This window comes from Mytilus californianus, unplaced genomic scaffold, assembly GCF_021869535.1.
Source record: "Mytilus californianus isolate M0D057914Y unplaced genomic scaffold, xbMytCali1.0.p SCAF_8, whole genome shotgun sequence".
Classification (NCBI taxonomy): domain Eukaryota; kingdom Metazoa; phylum Mollusca; class Bivalvia; order Mytilida; family Mytilidae; genus Mytilus; species Mytilus californianus.
This window is the reverse complement of record NW_026262734.1, coordinates 12,095,890-12,117,152: the sequence shown is the minus strand read 5'-3', so window position 1 is coordinate 12,117,152 and position 21,263 is coordinate 12,095,890. Positions and strand designations below refer to the sequence as shown.

At 33.7% G+C, this 21,263-nt stretch overlaps 1 protein-coding gene across 1 annotated transcript in view; it reads left to right on the top strand.

Annotated features, from left to right (window-relative positions):
* The first annotated feature begins 543 nt into the window (after positions 1 to 543).
* The window catches only part of LOC127711882 (glucose dehydrogenase [FAD, quinone]-like), a 41,107-nt gene continuing 20,387 nt past the window's right edge, over positions 544 to 21,263 (top strand). Inside the window, exons 1-7 of the mRNA XM_052218046.1 lie at positions 544 to 609; positions 1,628 to 1,779; positions 1,955 to 2,160; positions 2,648 to 2,840; positions 3,454 to 3,546; positions 3,641 to 3,769; positions 4,677 to 4,798. Coding sequence (XP_052074006.1) covers positions 572 to 609; positions 1,628 to 1,779; positions 1,955 to 2,160; positions 2,648 to 2,840; positions 3,454 to 3,546; positions 3,641 to 3,769; positions 4,677 to 4,798 — 933 coding nt within the window. The 5' untranslated portion in view covers positions 544 to 571. The remainder of the gene's footprint in view (positions 610 to 1,627; positions 1,780 to 1,954; positions 2,161 to 2,647; positions 2,841 to 3,453; positions 3,547 to 3,640; positions 3,770 to 4,676; positions 4,799 to 21,263) is intronic.

The window sequence follows — 21,263 nt, the reverse complement described above, 5'->3', positions numbered from 1 at the left end:
AAACAAAAACCAGGGAGATGTTGTATGATTGCCAATGAGACAACTATCCAAATGACGTGGTTGTAAGCAATTTTAGGTCACCGTATGGGGTAAACATGTTTGTGTGGCTAAAGCCTTCCCTAACTGAGGTTCTGAATTGGGTTTACAGTACAGAGAAAAATGGGCCAGAAAAATGAGGAGGGGTAAATAGAAAAAAAAATAGGGGGCGTAAGAACAGAGCCAAATAGGCAAAACATAGAATAGATAATAACATGGTGCTAAAATATAAAGAATAGAGAATAATGGAGTCCTAAAATATAAAGAATAGAGCATAATGGGCAGAAAAAAGTAAAGAATAAAGAAAACTCATGCTCTATATTTAAATTGTATTCAAAATGCTAATGTTAATTACTTGGCATCCGTTTCATGTTTAAGAGGGTTATTTTGAGGAGTCGAAATTGAAATAAGCCTATATGATAGGTAAGGGTGAATGACTTTAAACACGTATGGATTTCATACCTGTATGGTATATATTATGCATAGGTCCATGCTTCACTAGAACCGTTTACATTTTGTGTTATTATTTATACGTATGTATGTGGATCACCATCTAATATTAATTTTATCAAGGTAAATAGTTTTATTCTTCATTTCTTTGAACCCCAAAGGTTGTCGACTGGGGGTATAGGAATATGGTAAATCAAGACTTGTCATGTTCGTTTGATTGTGTGAGATGTATGGATGCACAGCCACTTCCAGTTAGAATTTGGACTTTTAATTCGATGTGTTGGGAGAGTATCACTAAAATGCTTAGTATTCATTAATATAATTGAACTGAAGACTACTTCATTATGTCTGCATTTTATACTATTACTGTGGTATTACTTACAGCTAGTTTCCAACTTGTGACATGCATAATCTTACAATATGCATCAAATTTGAGTTAGTATGTTGAATATTTGTTACTGATACGCCAAGTTCAACATTGAATTACTTAAATGATTGGTGTCTGTTTAACCTCACATCAGCAACCAAAACTGAATCAATGATGAACTGAGTACCTATCACTGAATACATTAATCTAGAATTCTATTTTTATCAATTGTACAATCAATCATAATTCAAAGATGAAACTTGATTTCACACTTGAAATTTCAACCTAGAAAAGAACATGGAAACATTCGTGGATACTTTGTAACTGTTTACAAAACTTTGATTTTTTTTTCGGATTATAAGGAATTTCTACCCCAGGAATAGATAACTTTGCCTGTATTCAGCAAAACCTTTCGGAATTCTGGGTCCTCAAAGCTCTCCAACTTCGTACTTTATTTGGCATTTTTACTTTTTTTGATTAGAGCGTAACTGATGAGTCTTTTGTTGACGAAACATGCGTCTGGCGTACAAAATTTTAATCTTGAAATATACGATGAGTTTATTTACAACGTTACTCAAGCGTTTTGTGTATGTATGTGTTTCATTGAAAGAAGTGTATTCTCATAGTTACATATTCATGAAGTATATAAATAGTTATATTTAATTATTACTTCACAATTTTTCAATATATCAATTATTCATCATTTTGTGCTGTAAAGATAACTTTATGTGAAAATATATTAACATGCAACATGTTTAATTGTATTGAAATAAGAATTTTAGGTGACCACGTGATGTTTCTAGGACAATCACTAGTACAGGTAGCTTCCCTAGTTAATTTTTTGTCCACGGTGCTTCCACCTACCGGAAAAGACTCACCTGGTGTGTTTGATAGACCTCTAGAAGAGTGTTATGACTACATTGTAGGTATGTTACTTTATAATAATAGTTAAAAAAAAAAAAATGTAATTGGACAGTGGCATGCAACTTTTTAAAACACTATATAAGTATATACATGTAGTACGGCACCGACCTCTCATCTTACGTTGGTGTAAAATAAAATCAAATGAAAAATGGTATAAATATGATTGGTGTTTTGCAGTGGGAGCAGGGTCGGCAGGAGGAATCGTTGCTACACGTTTATCTGAAGGATCTGATAAAATCCTACTATTAGAGGCTGGTGGGTCAGACATAGATGACGACCTGACAAAGATACCATTATTATGGAGTGCTTTTTCGAATAGCAATCTAGACTGGAAATTCAAGACCATACCGCAGATGCATTCCCACTTTGCAAATAAAGATAAGGTAGTCTTGTTTTAGATCTACTGGAAACAATTTTAGTGTTATGAATTAAAAAAGGAGATGTGGGTTTAATGTTAATGAGACAGCAATCTAACTTTAAAATAAACAAAACTACACTATTAAGTGTGGCAAACGGTCAAAATATTAACCAAACTTACATGTAAAGTGTGGCAAATAGTCGAAATAACTAAAAATACATGTAAAGTGTTGCAAACGGTTGAAATATTCGAAAGGAAAGTTTTCAACAAGATAATATAAACCAACGATATCCATCTTTATATTACTCCTTATTGTTAATATTCTATCATATGGAAAAACATTACGAACAACGACAACCATTGACATGGCTCATGAAATGTCCTTATTTTTTTTAATAATCTATCAAAAGATAATATGACTCTTGGACTATGGTTCCCATATTTAAAAATAGCCTGTGTCGTATTTTACACCACCACAACGATGTAAATATGATTTTGTATTGCTTTATTAGGTAAGCAACTGGCCTCGAGGAAAATGTTTAGGCGGAACTGGAAAAATAAATGCAATGGCTCTTATCCGCGGAAATCCCAAAGATTTTGCCAAATGGACGATAGAGGGCGCTGTCGGATGGAGCTACAGTGATGTATTACCATTCTTTAAAAAGATAGAAAATATTGATTTCAACCTATCAACGTACAATGAAGGTAATTTTACTCTGCAATTAAACTTTTAAGTAGAAATATATAAACTCGTCATGGATACAGGATTAAAACTTTGTACGCCAGACGCGCGTTTCGTCTACAAAAGACTCATCAGTGACGCTCGAAATAAAAAATATAATATATATGATCTATATAAATTATAGAATAAAATTTACCTTGATTGCAATTATAGCAGAATATATCTAATTCCAAGTTGATTTCAGAATATCCATTGTTTTCAAAGATTCAACAGCTTAAATCAAACAAAAACTGCGACAATCTTGAATAAATACTATGCTAGTTACAAAATGATTAAGATGGTATAAGTTTGAAGGTAAAAGGTAAAGGTAAAGGTAAAATTCATTTAGGAATCGATATCAGCTATATACAAGTTCAGTTTAAAAATATGTGTACTAAAAGATATAAAATAAAACAAATACGGTAATGCTAAAATACACTCTTTTAATTATAAAACATGAACGCCTTTTCGCTGATTTCCAATGGATGCCCTTAAAGTATATATCGCTTAGATAAAGATACATCAGCATGAAATCATCAATGTCAGAAATGTATGCAATAAATATGAATAACCCCAAATATATGCGATAAATTGTAGGAAATAAGCAAAATTTGATAGATTTAACTCAAGAACAAACAGAAGCAGAAGAAGTTTGCATCTCTTTTGATTGCAAGAATGAACCAGAAAAAGGTGAGCAACTTAACATTATTTTCAGTCAATCACAATGCCACATCTCTAAAATAGATATCAAATCTACAACTATTTCTAACTTTTCATTTTATAGATCTACGTGGTCGGAACGGACCACTGACAATTGTCGAGTCCAGAATGACAATGCTGGAATATTTTCATGAACAGGCTGCTCAAGAGTTAGGATTCAATAGAATAGACTGCAATAGTGAAACTCAACTGGGTAATTTTTCATCTCTACGTTATGCTAACGTAATCATTTTGAATTAATTTATTCCTTTATCTTGTTTCTTAATACGCCATGCCCTAATAGAATTTTTTTCTCCAAACAACAATAACTTTATATCACAATTCATTAAAAGCTAGCTGTTGCAATATTAAATTTTGAAGCCGGTTTGATACTGATCTACATTTACGTACTAGTATACTGAATATTTCAGCTTAGTGTTAGGATCAAGAAGTATTGATGTATAGGTACTGCTGAACAATCAAAAAGTAAAATAACAAAAATACAGAACTCCAAGGGAAATTCAAAACGGAAGTCCTTTATAAAATGGCAAAATAAAAAGCTCAAACACATCAAACGAATGGAAAACAACTGTCATATTCCGATCCTGACTTGGTACAGGCATTTCCGAATGTAGAAAATGGTGATTTAAACCTGATTTTATAGCTAGCTAAACCTCTGACTGTCGCATAGAGTTCCAAAAAATAGACTGCGCATTGACGTACTGGATTTAAGAAAATAAAAGTTATTATAAATAATCACATTACATCTTTATAAAAAAACCAAGGTAAAACTTACAGGTAACAACGGTAAAGTATGGCATTCGTTATGGTGAATTTTCATTAATTGTAAAATTGTTGACGGAAAGTGTTGATGGAATGAAAGAATCCAATCTTGTTCGATCTTATTTCAAAGTGAAATTTACCTACATATTTCAGCTTTATTAGTTGTTTATAAGTTATTGATATTGTATATTTTAAGTTTTTTTTGTCGTATAACACACCGAGGGTTGTCAAGATGGATCTCCCTGCGGCTGGTTTTTCATTTGATCAATCCTGACACCCCTCGGTGTGTTATACGACAAGAAAAACCTTTTAAATATGCATTATCTATAACTTAATAGGTTTCTGTAGAATTCAAGTTAATATTAAGAAAGGAGAAAGATGTGACACAGCATCCTGCTACCTAAGACCAGCTCTAGAGAGGACAAATTTGCAAGTTCATTTAAACAGCCATGTGTCAAAGGTATTTATGAAATTACCACAAGTTACATATAAGTAAAAAGACAGATAATGAATAGTTCTTTAATGAGTAAGCAATATTAAATCGTTCAATTTTTATGATAGTCAGCTATTTTCATGCCCTCGCCGTCTCCAGAGGGGTCATTAAGTGTTACCCTTGTCCGTCCGACCGTACGTCCGTTCGTCCGTCCGTCCGTCCGTCCGTCCGTACATACGTCCCAAAATTGGTTTCTGTTCTCTTACTTAAGGTCACCTTAACGAAATGTTATTAAACCTATACAAAATGCTTATTACCACAAAACAAGATCAAGTTCGAATTTGGGTGGCGTCACTTTTACCGTTCTCGGGTTATATCCCTTTATAGGCCTTTATAAAGTTAAATACAAGCGGGGGCATCATCTGTGTCCCATGGACACATTCTCCAGTTATTTCATATACATTTTACAGTTATAGAACTTAAAATGCCTCATTCAATTCTACTATTGGCAGTACAAGAGGGACGAAAGATACCAGAGGGACAGTAAAACTCATAGATCGAAAACAAACTGACAACGCCATGGCCAAAAATAAAAAGACAAACAGACAAATAATAGTACAGATGACACAACATAGAAAACTAAAGACTAAGCAACACGAACCCCACCAAAAACTGGAGGTGATCTCAGGTGCGCCGGAAGGGTAAGCAGATCCTGCTCCACATGTGGCACCCAAATGTATGTATCTGAGGCAGCTGGCAAATCCCAAAGGTCAGGTTCCATTCTTTTGATTTTGTTTTACTGTAGTTTCATATTGAATTCTCAAATTTTTCTTTCTCTTATGTGAAATTACTTTTACAAGTGCAGTTGGACACAAAAAAAATAAACGAACCGCCTGCTCATTGTGCCAATAGTGATGTCACCATGACCTTATCAACATGTTGAAATAGACAAATTAGGCCTTAAGTATAGTTTTAGGCAAAATTAGATATGAATCAAAGTCTTAGAAAACTTATAGTATTAAACATTTATATGATTATAAAGGACGTATTGTAGCAAACTATATTTAGGGTTTCTATATCTATGTTGCTTTTGGATCATACCTATGTATTTAGATATTAATCACAATATAAAAAAATGCTGTTTTTCATCGAATACAAGAAGTTTGTAGCCGAACAGCAAATCTGTAAGACAAAATTATTTGTACTAACATTCGACAGAGTAAAGTCTTTTCGACATCTGAAGGGTGTTATTTGATAAATACTTTTTGATTTTCGAATATTAAAGGCCAAATATTGAATTCATCATACCTTTTCCTTTCAACCGCAATATTGTTTTTAAAATTTAGATAATATAGTAAGCATGGTAGTTGTGTAATGGTAAATAATTATTCAGATAGTCACGACCCTTAAAGTCTGGTTCTACTTTGAATAGAAAATAAACACAAATATTGCGTTTTTTTCAGTCTATCTTATTGTAATGATTGCTGATCATAAATTCGGAGCAAGGGTTTTAGTAGTAACATGTACTACTTGTATTTAAATCCTTGTTATCTGAAACTAATATGAAACTACAATAAAGCAAAATCAAAACAACGAAACCTGCCCTTTTGGATGTGCCAGTTGCCTCAGAAGCATACATTTGTACTGACAATAGTAGATTTGAATGAGGCAATTTAAGTTCTATAACTGTGAAATGTTTATGTCTTTTCCTCTACAATAATAACTTAATAACTACAAACAAATGGGTGCATATAACGACGAGGGGAATGACACACTGTTGAGATGTAGGATCTGGGCAAAAGCGGAATTTTGGAAATGAGCAACCCCGCGTCATACCCTAAACGACATTTAAACCCCGCAATAATGTCAAAGACAATATTTAGCTATATGTATCTAAAGAGAATCAAATGATTTTTTCTTCGATATGATAATAACCTGATGATATATATTTAAGAATTGAATGCTTCTTTTTATAATTTTATAGGGTGAAAAGCGTTGACCAAAGCATAATCGGAAGCGCTTCATTCTAAAAATGTGCGCACAATCAACGCTTTTACAACCCTAAATTATAAAAAGAAGCATTCTAATAATTATATTTTTTATGCTACAATCATGAAAATAAGAGTTAAATCAAGCTTTTCGTTTGATTTTCTGTGCATATCTTAAATAGTGTCCACGGATAGAACGTGCAGTCATAGCTGTTGTATTTATACGGAAATGAAATTTGATATTGGAGTGCCTCATGATTGTTGTCAGCCAATGAACATCACGGATTCTAATGAAATATACGAAATGTTTAAACCCGTTTATATGCACCTGTCCTAAGTCAGGAGCCTGTTGTTCAGGGGTTGTCGTTTGTTGCTGTGGTTCATAAGTGTTTCTCGTGTCCGTGGTTTGAATTGTTTTACACTAGTCATTTTGGGGCCCTTTATAGCTTGCTGTTAAGTGTGAGTCAAGACTCCGTGTTGAAGGCCGTACTTTGACCTATGATTGTTAAATTTGTATACATTGTGACTTGGATGGAGATCTAGAGTTGTCCCATTGGCACTCATATCACATCTTCTTACCCATATGTAATGTAACTATATATAGATACTTTTCGAGGGAAAAGTTGCACAAGGAGTGGAATTTTCTAAAGATGGCATTTTGAACAAAGTATATGCAAGAAAGGAAATCATTCTGTCAGCAGGAGTTGTTGGTTCACCAAAAATACTTTTATTATCAGGAATAGGACCTAAACAGCACCTGAATGACATTGGGGTAAGTACAAATACAGTACAGAAGTCAGTTGCATATTGTAGAAATACACAATTTGTTTGCTTTGTCTATTTTACTGCAATATAGAAATGAGGGATTAATTCGGAATAAATACTTACAGTTCTACTTTTTGCAAGGGAAACTTGTGTCAAAACATTTTCGAAATGTATTACACATCTTTGAAATATGCACAAATATGCACAATAACAGACATTCCAGACATTCCACGTATGGATGACCTAGTTGAAATATACACGCTACCAGACATTCTAGGCATGGATGACCTAGTTGAAATATGCACAATACTAGACATTCCAGTCATGGATGACCTAGTTGAAATATGCACAATACCAGATATTCCAGGCATGAATGACCTGGTCCAGATTTGATACAACTAATGGGATTTTTTCTTTTGAATGCTCAAAACACTTTGTTATTAATTTGACGTTAAAAAGGTGATTCGAGCGCTACTGATGGGTCAGTGTAGACAAAACGTGCGTCTGTTGTAAAAATTGTATAAGCCTGGTATATTTGAGGACATTTCACCGTTTTATACACTTTTACTTGTTTTGCTAATATTTATCTTTACTTCTGATTAATTCCATTTTAGATTCCAGTTGTTGTAGATCTGCCTGTCGGTGAAAATGTCCAAGATCAGATGGCAATGCACTTTCAGGTTGCAATAAACATGAGCTTGGCTACAACTTCTCAGAAGATGATGAACACAGAAAACATTCTGCAATACTTGTTCTTCAGAGAAGGTCAATTAATATTTTTGATAAATGAAAAAAAAAAAAAAAAAATCAGAATCGTTATTCTAAATATTTTTTAACTATTTATATTTACGATTCGTAATCCTTTTATACAATAGAGTTCTGTGTTATTTTGCTTGCTTGCTTGCAACGGTTTTATATATCCCAGTTTTATATGGTTTGTATGTTTGTTCGTTCGTCTTAAGTAAGGAACGCCCTTGAAGGATTACCCTTTACTTTCTTTGTCTGCAACAATTCAGACATTATCAGGACCTGAATCGGGAAACATAGTGTTTCATTAAGATAGGGAGGTGTGGTATGATTGCCAATGAGACAACTATCCACATAAGACCAAAATGCCAAAGATGTAAAGATCTACAGGTAAATGTTCAGTCTTCCACAAGAAACAAAATCAATGCCGTATAGACTGCTACAAAAAGCCATGGTAAAACAAAATGCTAAACAATTCTAAAGAGACATCTAACGGCATGATTTACAATATCATAACTTTAGGCCAAAAAGAATCATGGTGATCATCTGCATTTTAGTAATATACAGAGTATATTTATATATACGAGGTAATTATCAAATTCACGTAGAAAATTCTTTTATTTGTTCATTAAATTCCAATATTTTTCAGGTATATATGCTCAGATTGGAGTAGATGGGATGGTTTTTGTCAATTTAGATCAGAATAATGACGAACCTCCTGATATACAGTTGATATTTCTCGGCTTGTCTTACGAAAAAGGTTTTCTTGACAGTTTTTACTACAAAGAAGAAGTAAGTTCACACCAGCTTTATGCAGTAATATTACTAATAATTAATAAGGCTAACAAGTTTAGGAATTTTTAAATATTTCTTTTTAGCTCAATATATTTTGATAAAGTGTATAATTAAACTGTTGTTATTCAGTCATTGCTTCTGATAATTTGTTGTATTTAATTACCGTACAGGTTTGTTCTTAGCATTGCAAAAGATCATGTCTTCATGTTTTTTTTTATGATGATACTGAATGAAATCTACTGCGGAGAACAGTCATCTATATTATAGTGTAGTTCCACAGAACTTCGTACCAGAATGTTAACGCCATTATATGTTTATCACTGCAGTCATTTAACAAACCACCACGTCCGGTCTGTGTTTTTGTTAGATGTTTTTTTGTCTTTGTATCGATCTGATGAGTTAAGCTATTTTCAACTGATTTTTATAGTTTGTTCTTATGTTGTGCTGGAACGCCACTATTACAGGTTAGGGTGAGGGTCGAGCACTCACAAACATGTTTAACCCTGCCACATTCTGTATGATGTGTCTGTCACAAGTTAGGGGCCTGTAGTTCAGTGGATGTCGCTGGTTCATGTCTGTCATATTTGTTTTTCGTAAGTTGTTTTGTTATAAATTAGATCGTTAGTTTTCTTAATCGAATTGTTTCATATTTTTCATGTCGGGGCCATTAATAGCCGACTATATGGTATGGGTTTTTCTCATTGTTGAAGGCCGTACGGTTGCCTATAATTGCTTACATCCACTTCATTTGAACTTGGGTGAATAGTTGACTCATTGGCAATCATACCACATCTTCTTGTTTTTATACAGTGTACAACATTCTTCAACGGATCGATACTATTTACATGGATTTTAATTTTTGCCCATTCCGCTAATGTGTGTATGTTTAACATCATTTCTATATTCAATGTCATGACAATAATAATCTATCATAAAGAAACTTAATAAAAACTAAAGATTTAAAATACTTAATAACAAAACAATATGGAAACTTTTCCGCTCAAAAGTTATGTTTATACATAATGATTAAATCTAAGAGAATATTTCACAAATAATGATTTAACGTAATAATATGAGTATGCAAAACGACATCATAAAAGTAAAATAACAAAAATATCAAACTCCAAGGAAAATTCTAAACGGAAAGTCCCTTATCAAATGGCTTCATCAAAAGCTCAAACACATCAAACGAATGGAAAACAACTGTCATCTTCCTGATTTGGTACATACATTTCCTTATATAGAAAATGGTGGATTTAACCTGGTTATATAGCTAGCTAAACCTCTCACTTGCATGACAGTCGCATAGAATTCTATTAAGGTAGTAAGGGTGTCTTTCGCCATCTTGGATTGTAATTAACTGAGAACCTAAGGTCCAGATTTTCGCTCAAATTGGCAACATTTGGTGTGGAATGCAGATAACTAATGGGAATTTCATTGAAATGAATACATTTATAATATTTTAACTTATAAATATTAATATTTTTACAAGCTTAGATTATGTTTGCATGATTTTTGCTTTATTTAAATTGGCATTTTAAGGGGAGGTAACTCTGAAATAGTGCATGTTCTGAAGGAATCTACATGAAATTTTGCTATTTTGTATTTCTGCCGGAAAAAACGTACGGTGACTCTACCTTTTCTTTCAATATTCTCAATCATTTTCTAAAAGCTATCTTCTCGTATTTCATTTTACAATTCTCTCATTTAGTTTAGCTTCTAATCACATAATGATGTTTTTTCTGTAAAATCCACACAAAATGTATCATTTTGTCACAGCCTGTAGCTTGAGAAAATGCTCGGTGACCAATCAGTTTTTATTATATTTTTGAACATATCTCAATATATACTACGTTTTGGCAAAGTATGAACAAATTCTATCATTCTTAATTTATACTCCCATACCACCTTAAATTGACAACAATGTGTGAGCAAAACAAACAGACATTATAGGTAAAAAATGTGAAAAAATTGGTGGGCAATATATAGATTAAATATTCAATATCAAGCAATACATACACCCCTAGCATAGTAGACAAATCTTGTAATACATATGGATAAAACGTCAAAACTGTTATTTAAGTAAATGCTATATATAAACCAATATAATTCAATTCTAATAATAAATGCAAGATATAAACATAGTAATGTTTAATTACTTTGTGTACGTTTTATGGCAAATTGGAGTCTTCAATGCTCTTCAACTTCGTATTTTATTTGGCCTTTTTAATTTTGTTGATTCGAGCGTCAATGATGAGTCTTTTGTAGACGAAACGCGCGTCTGCTGTACAAAATTTAAATCTAGTATCTATGATGAGTTTATTAACAACCACTGGATCGATACCACTGCTGGTGGAGGTATCCGTATTTAGGGTATCACCAGCCCAATAGTCAGCACTTCTGTGTTAACATGATTTATCATTGATATGGTCATAATTATGAATTAAGTGCTTACAAAACTTTGATTTTTTGAAATACTAAGGATTTATACTACCAAAGTAATAGATTACCTTACCTGTATTTGGCAAAACAATTCTGAATTTTGGGTCCTCAATGCGCTTCAGCGTCGTACTTTATTTGGCCTTTAACATTTTTGATTCGAGCATCACTAACGAGTCTATTGTAAACGTTACGCGCGTCTGGCGTACAAAATGTTAAGCCTGGCATCTATGGTGCGTTTATTTACAATTTAGGTAAAGGAAGAGCTTGCTAAACGAACAGATCCTAATAGTTTTGTGGTTATTATGAACTTGCTGCATGCAAAAAGTAGAGGAACAATTACGCTGTCAACAACTAATTCGTCAGACAAGCCTGTTATTGATCCAATGTATCTTTCTGATTCAGAGGATGTTGAGACATTTGTCAAAGGTATATTGAGATGAGCAAGGTTAAACACAAAATTTTTGTTTTTGTTTGTAAGGATAATCCATGGTAGATTAACAAGATATGTCTGCAAAATGAATATGATAGTTAAACGAACTAACTAATAAATTGCTATCCTAATTATCATCGTGATTTCTTTATCCTGACTGATAATTTATTAAGAGTGTCAATTTATGTCTATTTTATTTGAATAATATCCTAAAATAGAAATGGACTTCAAAAAAAAAAAAATGCGAGAAAACATATTACATTTACCTCGTTTGGACTTTGATGGATTGTTGTCTCATTGCCAATCATACCAAATCTCAATATTTTTATACAACAAGGAAAACTCTGAAACGATCACATTTGAAATGCTTCAGAAGAACCCGCTTTTCGAAACGTACGAAACAACCAATGCACTCATGGTGAATGAATAGATAGCAAAGGATATATAAAGTAAGTCGACATCAAAATCAAGAGGCGAATACTCAAACACATCAATTAAAAAGCTACAATTGCATGGTACAGACAAAGAATAAAAGACAATCAACATTTTATCTTACAATACACTCCTTTTAAAGCTTGAAGTGATGTCAAGTACTCCAGAAGGATACTTCGTTTACATTAATTAACTTCCGATTATCAACTGCAGTTTAAATGGATATTTTCAAATATACTGCAGGAATTCGATTTTTGCAAAAACTTCAAGAAACTAAGTCATGGAAGAGCATAGGAGCCACGTTAATTAGACACGACACACCTGGCCATTGCAGTGAAGAAGAATATGATGAGGACAATTATTGGAGATGTATGGTTCGCCATTTTGCCAATCAAGCAAACCATCAAACAAGTTCCTGCAGGATGGGATCAGACGATGATACAACTGCTGTTGTCGATCCTCAACTCAGGTAGCCATTTCAGTTGATATTTTATAGTGTGTCTTTCTATGTTGTAATGTTACACTACTATTTCAGGATACGGTAGAGGTTGGCGCCTGTTAAAACGTTTAAACCCGCTGCATTTGTTTGCACCTGTCCTATGTCAGGAACCTGTTGTTCAGTGGTTGTCGTTTGTTAATGTGGTTCTTAAAATGTGTCTCGTTTCTCGTTTTTTATATAGATCATGTAGATTGGATCGTTGGTTTTCCTGTTTGAATTGTTTTACACTAGTCATTTTAGGGCCCGTTATAGCTTGCTGTTAGGTGTGGACCAAGGCTCTGTGTTTAAGGCCGTACTTTGACCTATAATTGTTTACTTTTTACACAATGTGACTTGGATGGAGAGTTGTCTCAATGGCACTCATACCACATCTTCTTATTTATATAGAAAACAAGTACAGTTTACTAAGGTTTCAACTCCCTCAGGCTAGTTTGCCTAAGAAGAAATTGGCGATTATTTTAGGTCATTTTTGATTATATGGCGCTTCAACTGTTTTGGTTTCATGCATCCTTGACTTTCAAATATTCGACTTTGAGCTTTCCTGATGCAGGTAAATCCAGAAAAGCGATTTGGACGCATTAAATTTATAACGTGTTGTTTTCATTTTTTATTTTTTTATTTTATTTTGCTCAAAGGAAATAATTTGCTTGTACATGTACATGAATGTGTACTTTGTTTCTTATATATTTATATACAGGACTGCAATATGTTTCTGTTTTCACTTTATTTAGTTTTTTGGTTCTTATAGGTCCATAACATCATGCACGTAGAAAATATAAAATATCAATAGAATAGAACCCTTCGTGATTTGTAACGACCTCAAATATCAAATTTCTGAGCGTCTTAGAAACAAACGTACTAGTATTTTAGACTGATTCATGGGATGACATACGAAAACGGTGTTGCTGAAACCTTAGTACTCATGTCTTAATTTATCAGCGGGGAATTTTAGAAAAAAAAGATATAAATCGTGTCAGTACCGAAGCTCTGATTACTGAGCTCAAGAAGCCATCGTCAACTTACAGCCACCAGCAGTGTTATCGACCCAGTACTAGTGAATACAAAGACTTACTAATAATTAATTTGGTGCGTCCACAGCTCTTTTCTTGATTTACCTTCATCAGAACTTTAAAACCCAAACACGAGAAAGCCAAAGATGGAGATAGTTGTAAACTATGTTTCTTCTTAATTCCTTAATTTATCAACAGAGTTTAAAAATATCAATGTTAAAGATCATATCTGTACCGAACCACAAACTACTAAGCTGGCGATACCATCGGGGTGACGACCCACTTCTAATAAATGAAAACAACATTTAAAATATTAAAAAATAAATCTATGTAACGGATATTCATGTAATAAATGATGATCCCACTAGTAAGATGAGGATTATTTTATGCATATGGAAATCCAACAAACGTTTCTGCTACACTATTTAAATAGTAAATGTTTTTTCACAATCACCGGTCTGTTTTTGTTTTGGTTTAACCATGAAATATTTCTGATATTGCATTCTTCTGTCTGATTTCAGATGTTTCTTATTATTCTATTTCAAAACTTTCAACTAAATCTCTTTTTCACACCCTTACTTATAGCTCATACCATATTTCAGAATATTCAAGGGAAATTAAACTATCGTTTTGAATCATCAGTGCATTCTGAAGAATTCCAAGTAATTAGAATATTTTGACGGTAAATAATAATTGTGTGCAAACACCAAAATTTTTGATTTTCCACATTTGACAACACAATTCCTAATTCATCAACGACTTATACCAAATTTCCGAATGGTTTTAATTCATTAATGCCATTCAAAGATAATCATCTTTATTGTAGCAAGAGAGGAAGTATTGGAAAGATACCGTTGATTTCATGGACATTTTTTTCTGTCATTTGAACTCGAACTGAGCACCGTCTAGTAATCTTTTTTTCTCGATTTTGTACTTTCAAGCAGAAATTGCTCGTAATGAAGGACAGAAAAAAAAGCATGAACAAAATTCCATTTCACATTTTGATGTATAAAAGATGTTGTGTCAAAGAATTATCCAGATGTTGGTAAATATTTAAAACACGTTTATGTCAGTGGATAGGGTCGAAGGGACAACAAGTGCCATATGCTTTTGTTGTAATCTAAATGACAAGTTGGCAATGACCACATCCATGAAATAATGGTCTTCAATGAAAACCAAAGCAATTTAACTTCAATTGGTGTTCGAACAATTACAAAATAACAAAGCATTAATGGTTATAAAAATGAAACAGACAAACTTAGAGGTCTTCAAGAAAAATCATAGCATTTGAAATTTTATTTTTTGTTCGAACAATTACAAAATAACAAAGCATTAATGGTTATGAAAATGAAACAGGCAACATTAAATGCAACTGCATTTTAAATTTGCCAATGTTCGAATCTCATAAATCTATTAAAAAAAACATATCAAGGAAAACACAAATTGAAAGGGATTGCATGCACTCCAAAAGGGATTAGACGGGATGCTTACGTGAGTAGACGTTTTCTGCTATGAATGCATCCCCCTCCATACGAATCCACTCTCCGTCGAAATGTTACAAGCAGAAATAGGACAAGTTAACAGATCGGAACGATGCCTAAATTATGTCATCTTAAGATCTCAGACCGCGAAAACATGTCAATAGTGAGTTTAGTCACAGACACTGGCTTGTGTTGGCCAACCAATTCGTGGTGGTGATTGTTAAACTTATATAGTGTCAAATATAGTCTCTAAGATGCTATTTTATTTTATGCCTCCGTAGCGCTATTTTGCCGGTCCGGCAAAATAGCGATTTGTAGAGAGTTTTGCTATTTTGCCAGTCTCAGTTCAGTTTTCAGACTAAATGAAACATATTTTTTTATTGAAACCATTTATGCACAAATGATATGTATGGCTTGATGTTCATAACCTTTTAGTCCTTGCTTTGGCTTCAGGTTGTGGTTTATTCACTTTTGGTGAACTTCACTCGTTACACTACATGTACATGTGGCAGTAAATACGTTCATTTCTGTTAAACATTGACGCCCGAAAATGGAAGACGACAATTTGTTGACAAAAAAAACCTTGACTTATAAGAAGCCTGAGTTAAATCAGTTTTTTGAGAACTTTCAGAAGGACAAATATGTGCAACTGTGGAAACGTGATTCAAGGACTTTATGAAAACTTTAGCACTGATCGATAGTCGAAGAAGTGAAAGTGGTAAAGTCGAATAAGAGAAAAAGCGCGGGAGACCAAAAGGAATTACAAAAACTATAATAGGATAACCCACAAAGTGGGAATGAAAGACTAAGCACATCCTTTTGATCAAAACGCGACTAAAGAGACGTACTTGATTGTTTTGGAATGGTTTGTTGGAAACGAAATTGCAAAGTCAGTGGTTGTGGCGGTCTAGTGATAGAGGAGGAACAGGTAGAAACCCGCTCTAGTTGCATGGCAATTTATTGACAGCATTTATCCTATCCAAGTTGAATGTAATACGTATAATTATCTGCATTTTACAAAAGTGTGAAAGACGCAAAAGAAACAAGTGTTATGTGTAGTTCATTTCTGAAGTGACAGCATTTTTCTTGTGCAAGCCAAAAAGAAATGCAGCAAAAGCAAGGCACTGGTTTTGTAAACAGCATTTTGATGTTGTTAAAATTTATTTTTAATTTGAAAAATTATGGGATATTTTTGTTAAGATTTTTAAATCGAATAGATATTTTAAGCTTCATGCTTTGCTTGTTGCTTATAAGTGAAAAAAAGACACATTTGCTGAGAGACTTCCTATTAAAGTGTATGCAAAGTAACTTTTAATTTCAAATCTTATGGGATATTTTTAGTATGATATCAATTTTAATGTACATGCTTTGCCTATGCATAAATTCATTAAACACGATATATTTTTCTTATTAAAGTGTATGTTTCTATAATTCTCTGTATTCTTTTTAAATATACTGAAAATCTGACTTTGAAGACCGGCAAAATAGCAAAACTCTATATAAATCGCTATTTTACTGGAGCCGACGTAATAGCGCTATTGAGGCTAATTTGCCGGAGCCGGTAAAATAGCACATAAAAGGCTTATTTGCCGGAGCTGAAAAATTGCACCACTGCCTTATTTATAAAGGTAAATGACAAATTTTATATTCAACATTTATAGATTTTGTCTTCATTCATATTTTATCTTGTTTATGCAGAAAACCACTTACTTTGTATTTTTTAGGGTTAAAGGTGTAAAAAGTCTGAGAGTAGCCGATGCATCAGTAATGAGAAATAACCCTTCGGGCAACACCAATGGTCCGACAATGATGATAGCCGAAAGAGCTGCTGATTTTATCAAAAATAGCAAGTGACAACAATAGACGTCTTATAAAATTTTCTATAGTTTAGTTTGTACTACATGTCAACTGAATTTTGTTGTCAACAGTAAACATATTTTACAGTTTTATACTGTTTATAGTTTGTCAGTGAATTATGTTATCATCACTACACATGTTTTAAGTCTTCTATCGTGAGATGTATTCCCTACTCCATGGAATTGGAGTTCCCTGATGTAACAAATACACGACAATTTGTCCACCATCTACTCCTAGTGGTAAAGCCATTGAACACAACTATATCGTATTCTTTGTCAAATGTTATCAGCTTATACTTGAGCTTAACTCTGACTAGACACATTTACTTGTACTTACGCAAAAAAAAAAGACGAACACTAATTACAGTAACAGAATTCTTCTAATTAATATCTAAATATATGCTTATCATTTGTTATTGTATGAGCTATACATAGACTTAAGCATATGCCCTTCTTTGCGCTGCTTGTATATTTACAAAAATTGTCTACACAGGGACGGGTATTCCAAGTAGCCTACAAGCTGGCTCTTGTTATTGCGTTCGAATCACCTTCTTGATCCTTGTATTCTCAAAGGGTCATCTTCCAGATGTGTTCCACATTGATAACGTTCTGAATCCATGATTTTCAAATTGACGTATTAATCTGGTTTCACCTGATCCCCATAGATCACATTTAATTTTTTTGAATCTATGTATTTCCACTGGAACATATTATACACATGTATTTCAAATCAATCATAATCTTGCTCCAGTGCCTCTAGGTACTACTAGTATTCAACATTGATCTAGATTCTGACTTAATGCTGCCAACATGATCATAGTCCAGTTTCGAATATTTCCACACTTGGAAATATTCCTGCTGCAGTTATTCCAAATGTGTCATATTTAGATCTAGGTAGTCTCACACATTCTATCTTCAGGAATTCCCAGGGGTATAAACTCTGGTTCCAGGTATTTAATATGAATTATATTCTAGCTCGTTAAATATATATCTACACTTCGGTCACATACTATGTATGAAAGATGTAATTAAGACTTTATAAATTTTATTCATCTTAAGAGCTTTTCTGGGTTTACAATGAATGCAAGATGTTAATTGATTTGATTTGATTTGATTTGTTAATAACACTTTATAAATTTAGTCATCTTAAGAGCTTTTCCTGGTCAACAATGAATGCAAGATGTTAATAACACTTTATCATTTTTATTCATCTTGTGTTTTGTGTACTATTGTTTGTCTGTTGGTCTTTTTCTATTTTAGCCATGGCGTTGTCAGTTTATTTTTAACTTATGATTTGAATGTCCCTTTGGTATCTTTTGCCTCTCTCTCGAGAGCTTTTCTGGGTTAACCTTCATTAGGTGCGTTCTAACTACAAACATTTGAAAGGATGTATAAATACTTGAATAAACGAGGAGAATTACGACCTAAAGTAACCTTAAAGAATAACCTGATACACCGCAGCTATTCTAAAAGTAGTTTAAAAATGATCAATGCCAATTGCTGGATGGCCATAAATCATCAGTCAGACGTTTTCTGACATTTCTTCTTTGACAAATTTGTAGAAATTGTCTTACAGATCAAAATTGTTGTTTACAGTTTCTACTATCTTCTTTAGTTTTTACCCAAATTAGTGAAAAGATAAAACATCACCATTTAGGGGCAATGCCTCATATAAGGAGTCATCTTATAGTTTCATCTGTTCTTTATTTTTGTAGATCTCGTTTTGCTTATCATTTTCAGTTTGTCTTTATTGTCTATGGTTTCTCACCAAAAAAGGAGAACATCATGATAGGAGGTCAATTACTCCTGTAAGGAGTTGACTAACAATTTCTGCTGTTTCTGAACAGTTTGTAGATCTTGTTTTGCGAATCAATTTTGTGGTTTTTCTTGATATAAATGGTTTTACTAAAAAGGAAAAAATAGGTAAAAAAAATCATCATTCAAGGGTTATAACTCCTGAAAGGATTCGACTGGCAATTTCGGCCTTCGTAGATCCAACCCTGCTGATAATTTTTACTGATTAAGTATTTCTTTATCTATTATAGTTTTCAAGATAATGAGCAAAAACACAAACAATTGGTAATTCATTATTTAAGAGCAATAACTCCTTTAAGATGTCAAATGACAATTACGACCATGTCAATTATTTGTAAATCTTGAATTGCTGATCACATTTGCCTTTAAAGTTTCTAATTATCTATTTAAGTTTTCAAGATAATAGACAAACAAAATCGTAAAAATCCTCATTTAAGGGCAATAATTCAAATGAGGTCCACTGACAATTTTGGTAAAAAAAAGACAGTATGTATATGTTGACATTCTGTGTATTTTAACTCTTGTCAGATTTTCTTTATCTATAACAGTTTTCAAATTAATAGACAATTCTTGCATTTAACCCCTATTTCTCTGTAAGATACCCAAAAACAGTATTGTGGCCAAATTTGGTTCAGTTCAAGTAGTTTCACAGGATACGAATTTTGTAAAATGAATGGATGACGACAGATAATGAATGTCAACAAATGGGAAAGCTCAAACTGGCCTTTTTTTTGCAATGTGAGATAAAAACTGTAATATAAATCGCTGATTTGTTTTAAGAAGGGGGGATTACCCTTTACTGTTAACCTGTGTTGGGCTATTTCAAGGTGTTGTTAACTGTTATTTGAAATACATATAAACTGTTAACTATTTTCAACCCACTGTCTGTTATCTGTTTTGTTAAAATTATCAATGTTAACTGTTTTATATGAATATGGGATTCCTGTTAACTGTTACTTGACACTTAGAGTGTTCACTGTTCTGATATAATTTATCTGTTATTTATAAGAATTTTCAAGATTCACACTTATCACATTAAATTTGCTGTTAATCTGTTTTTTTACGGTGCTCCCTCAAATGAGTAACATAAACAGCAAATATGTAAAAATAGGTCCTCGTAGAAAAATTTTAAAATCTTGAAAATTCCTTCCCGGCTAGAACGGCAAACAAATAATGTGTCAGGTACATAGCGGAGACCATTGGGTTGACGGCCGACCGTACCCGCCCTGGTTGCGGCGTATATATGAAATCTTGGAATCCCCAGGCGCCAAGTGCAACTTCATATCATGGGAGCAGTGAAGACCCGATCTACACTGCTGGGATACTAAAGGAGAGTAGAAGAGTGCGGGCCCGCTGATCCTGTCCGATCTCCCACGAAAAGTCAGTTGGTAAATGCTACATAGTGGCTGTACGACCCTACGCCGCCGGTTACGGTCAGCCAAGACAGTCCAGGTACAAAACATTGGTCAAGAGACGCAGGCAAAAATCAGTCCAACGGTACTAGCGTTGTATCATCGCATCTGACACGTCTCACAAAGGTTGCCTCTGTCTCAACCGGGAAACGGCTAGTGCAAGGTAGAAAGAAAGGAGAGGCGAAAAAGAAAAAAAGAAAAAATAATACACGCCACTCCGGCACGACGGAGGAGGGCGAGGATGGGGATAGGGCTTGGTTTATCCACTCCGAGTCATTACTATCGTGGTGTTGGTTGCGTCGGTTTGGCTTGCTTTCTTCGTCCGAACGAACAACTTGTTTTCTCCGACTGAGAAAAACGTCAACACAAACGAATCCCAACCAGACGGAACAAACAATGGGAAAAACAAAATGCATAAAAGATGACACGACAGGCTGGTGGCGAGGTGCAACGAAGAATTGGGACAGTAGGGTAACGCGCGGCCCGAACTTCCCCCTTCAATGTCCATGTCACCTTGGCTTTCGGCCGATACCGATACGGAACAAACCAAAGAAAAAAAAGGTTGCAGGTACTTATCTGCATGGTTGATCCTGCCAGTAGTCATATGCTTGTCTCAAAGATTTAGCCATGCATGTCTAAGTACATACTTTTTACATAGTGAAACCGCGAATGGCTCATTAAATCAATTAGGGTTCCTTAGATCGTACAATCCTACTTGGATAACTGTGGTAATTCTAGAGCTCAAACATGAAGCACGGCTCTGACCTCGCGGAAAGAGTGCGTTTATTAGATCTAAACCAGTCGGATTCGCAAGGGCCCG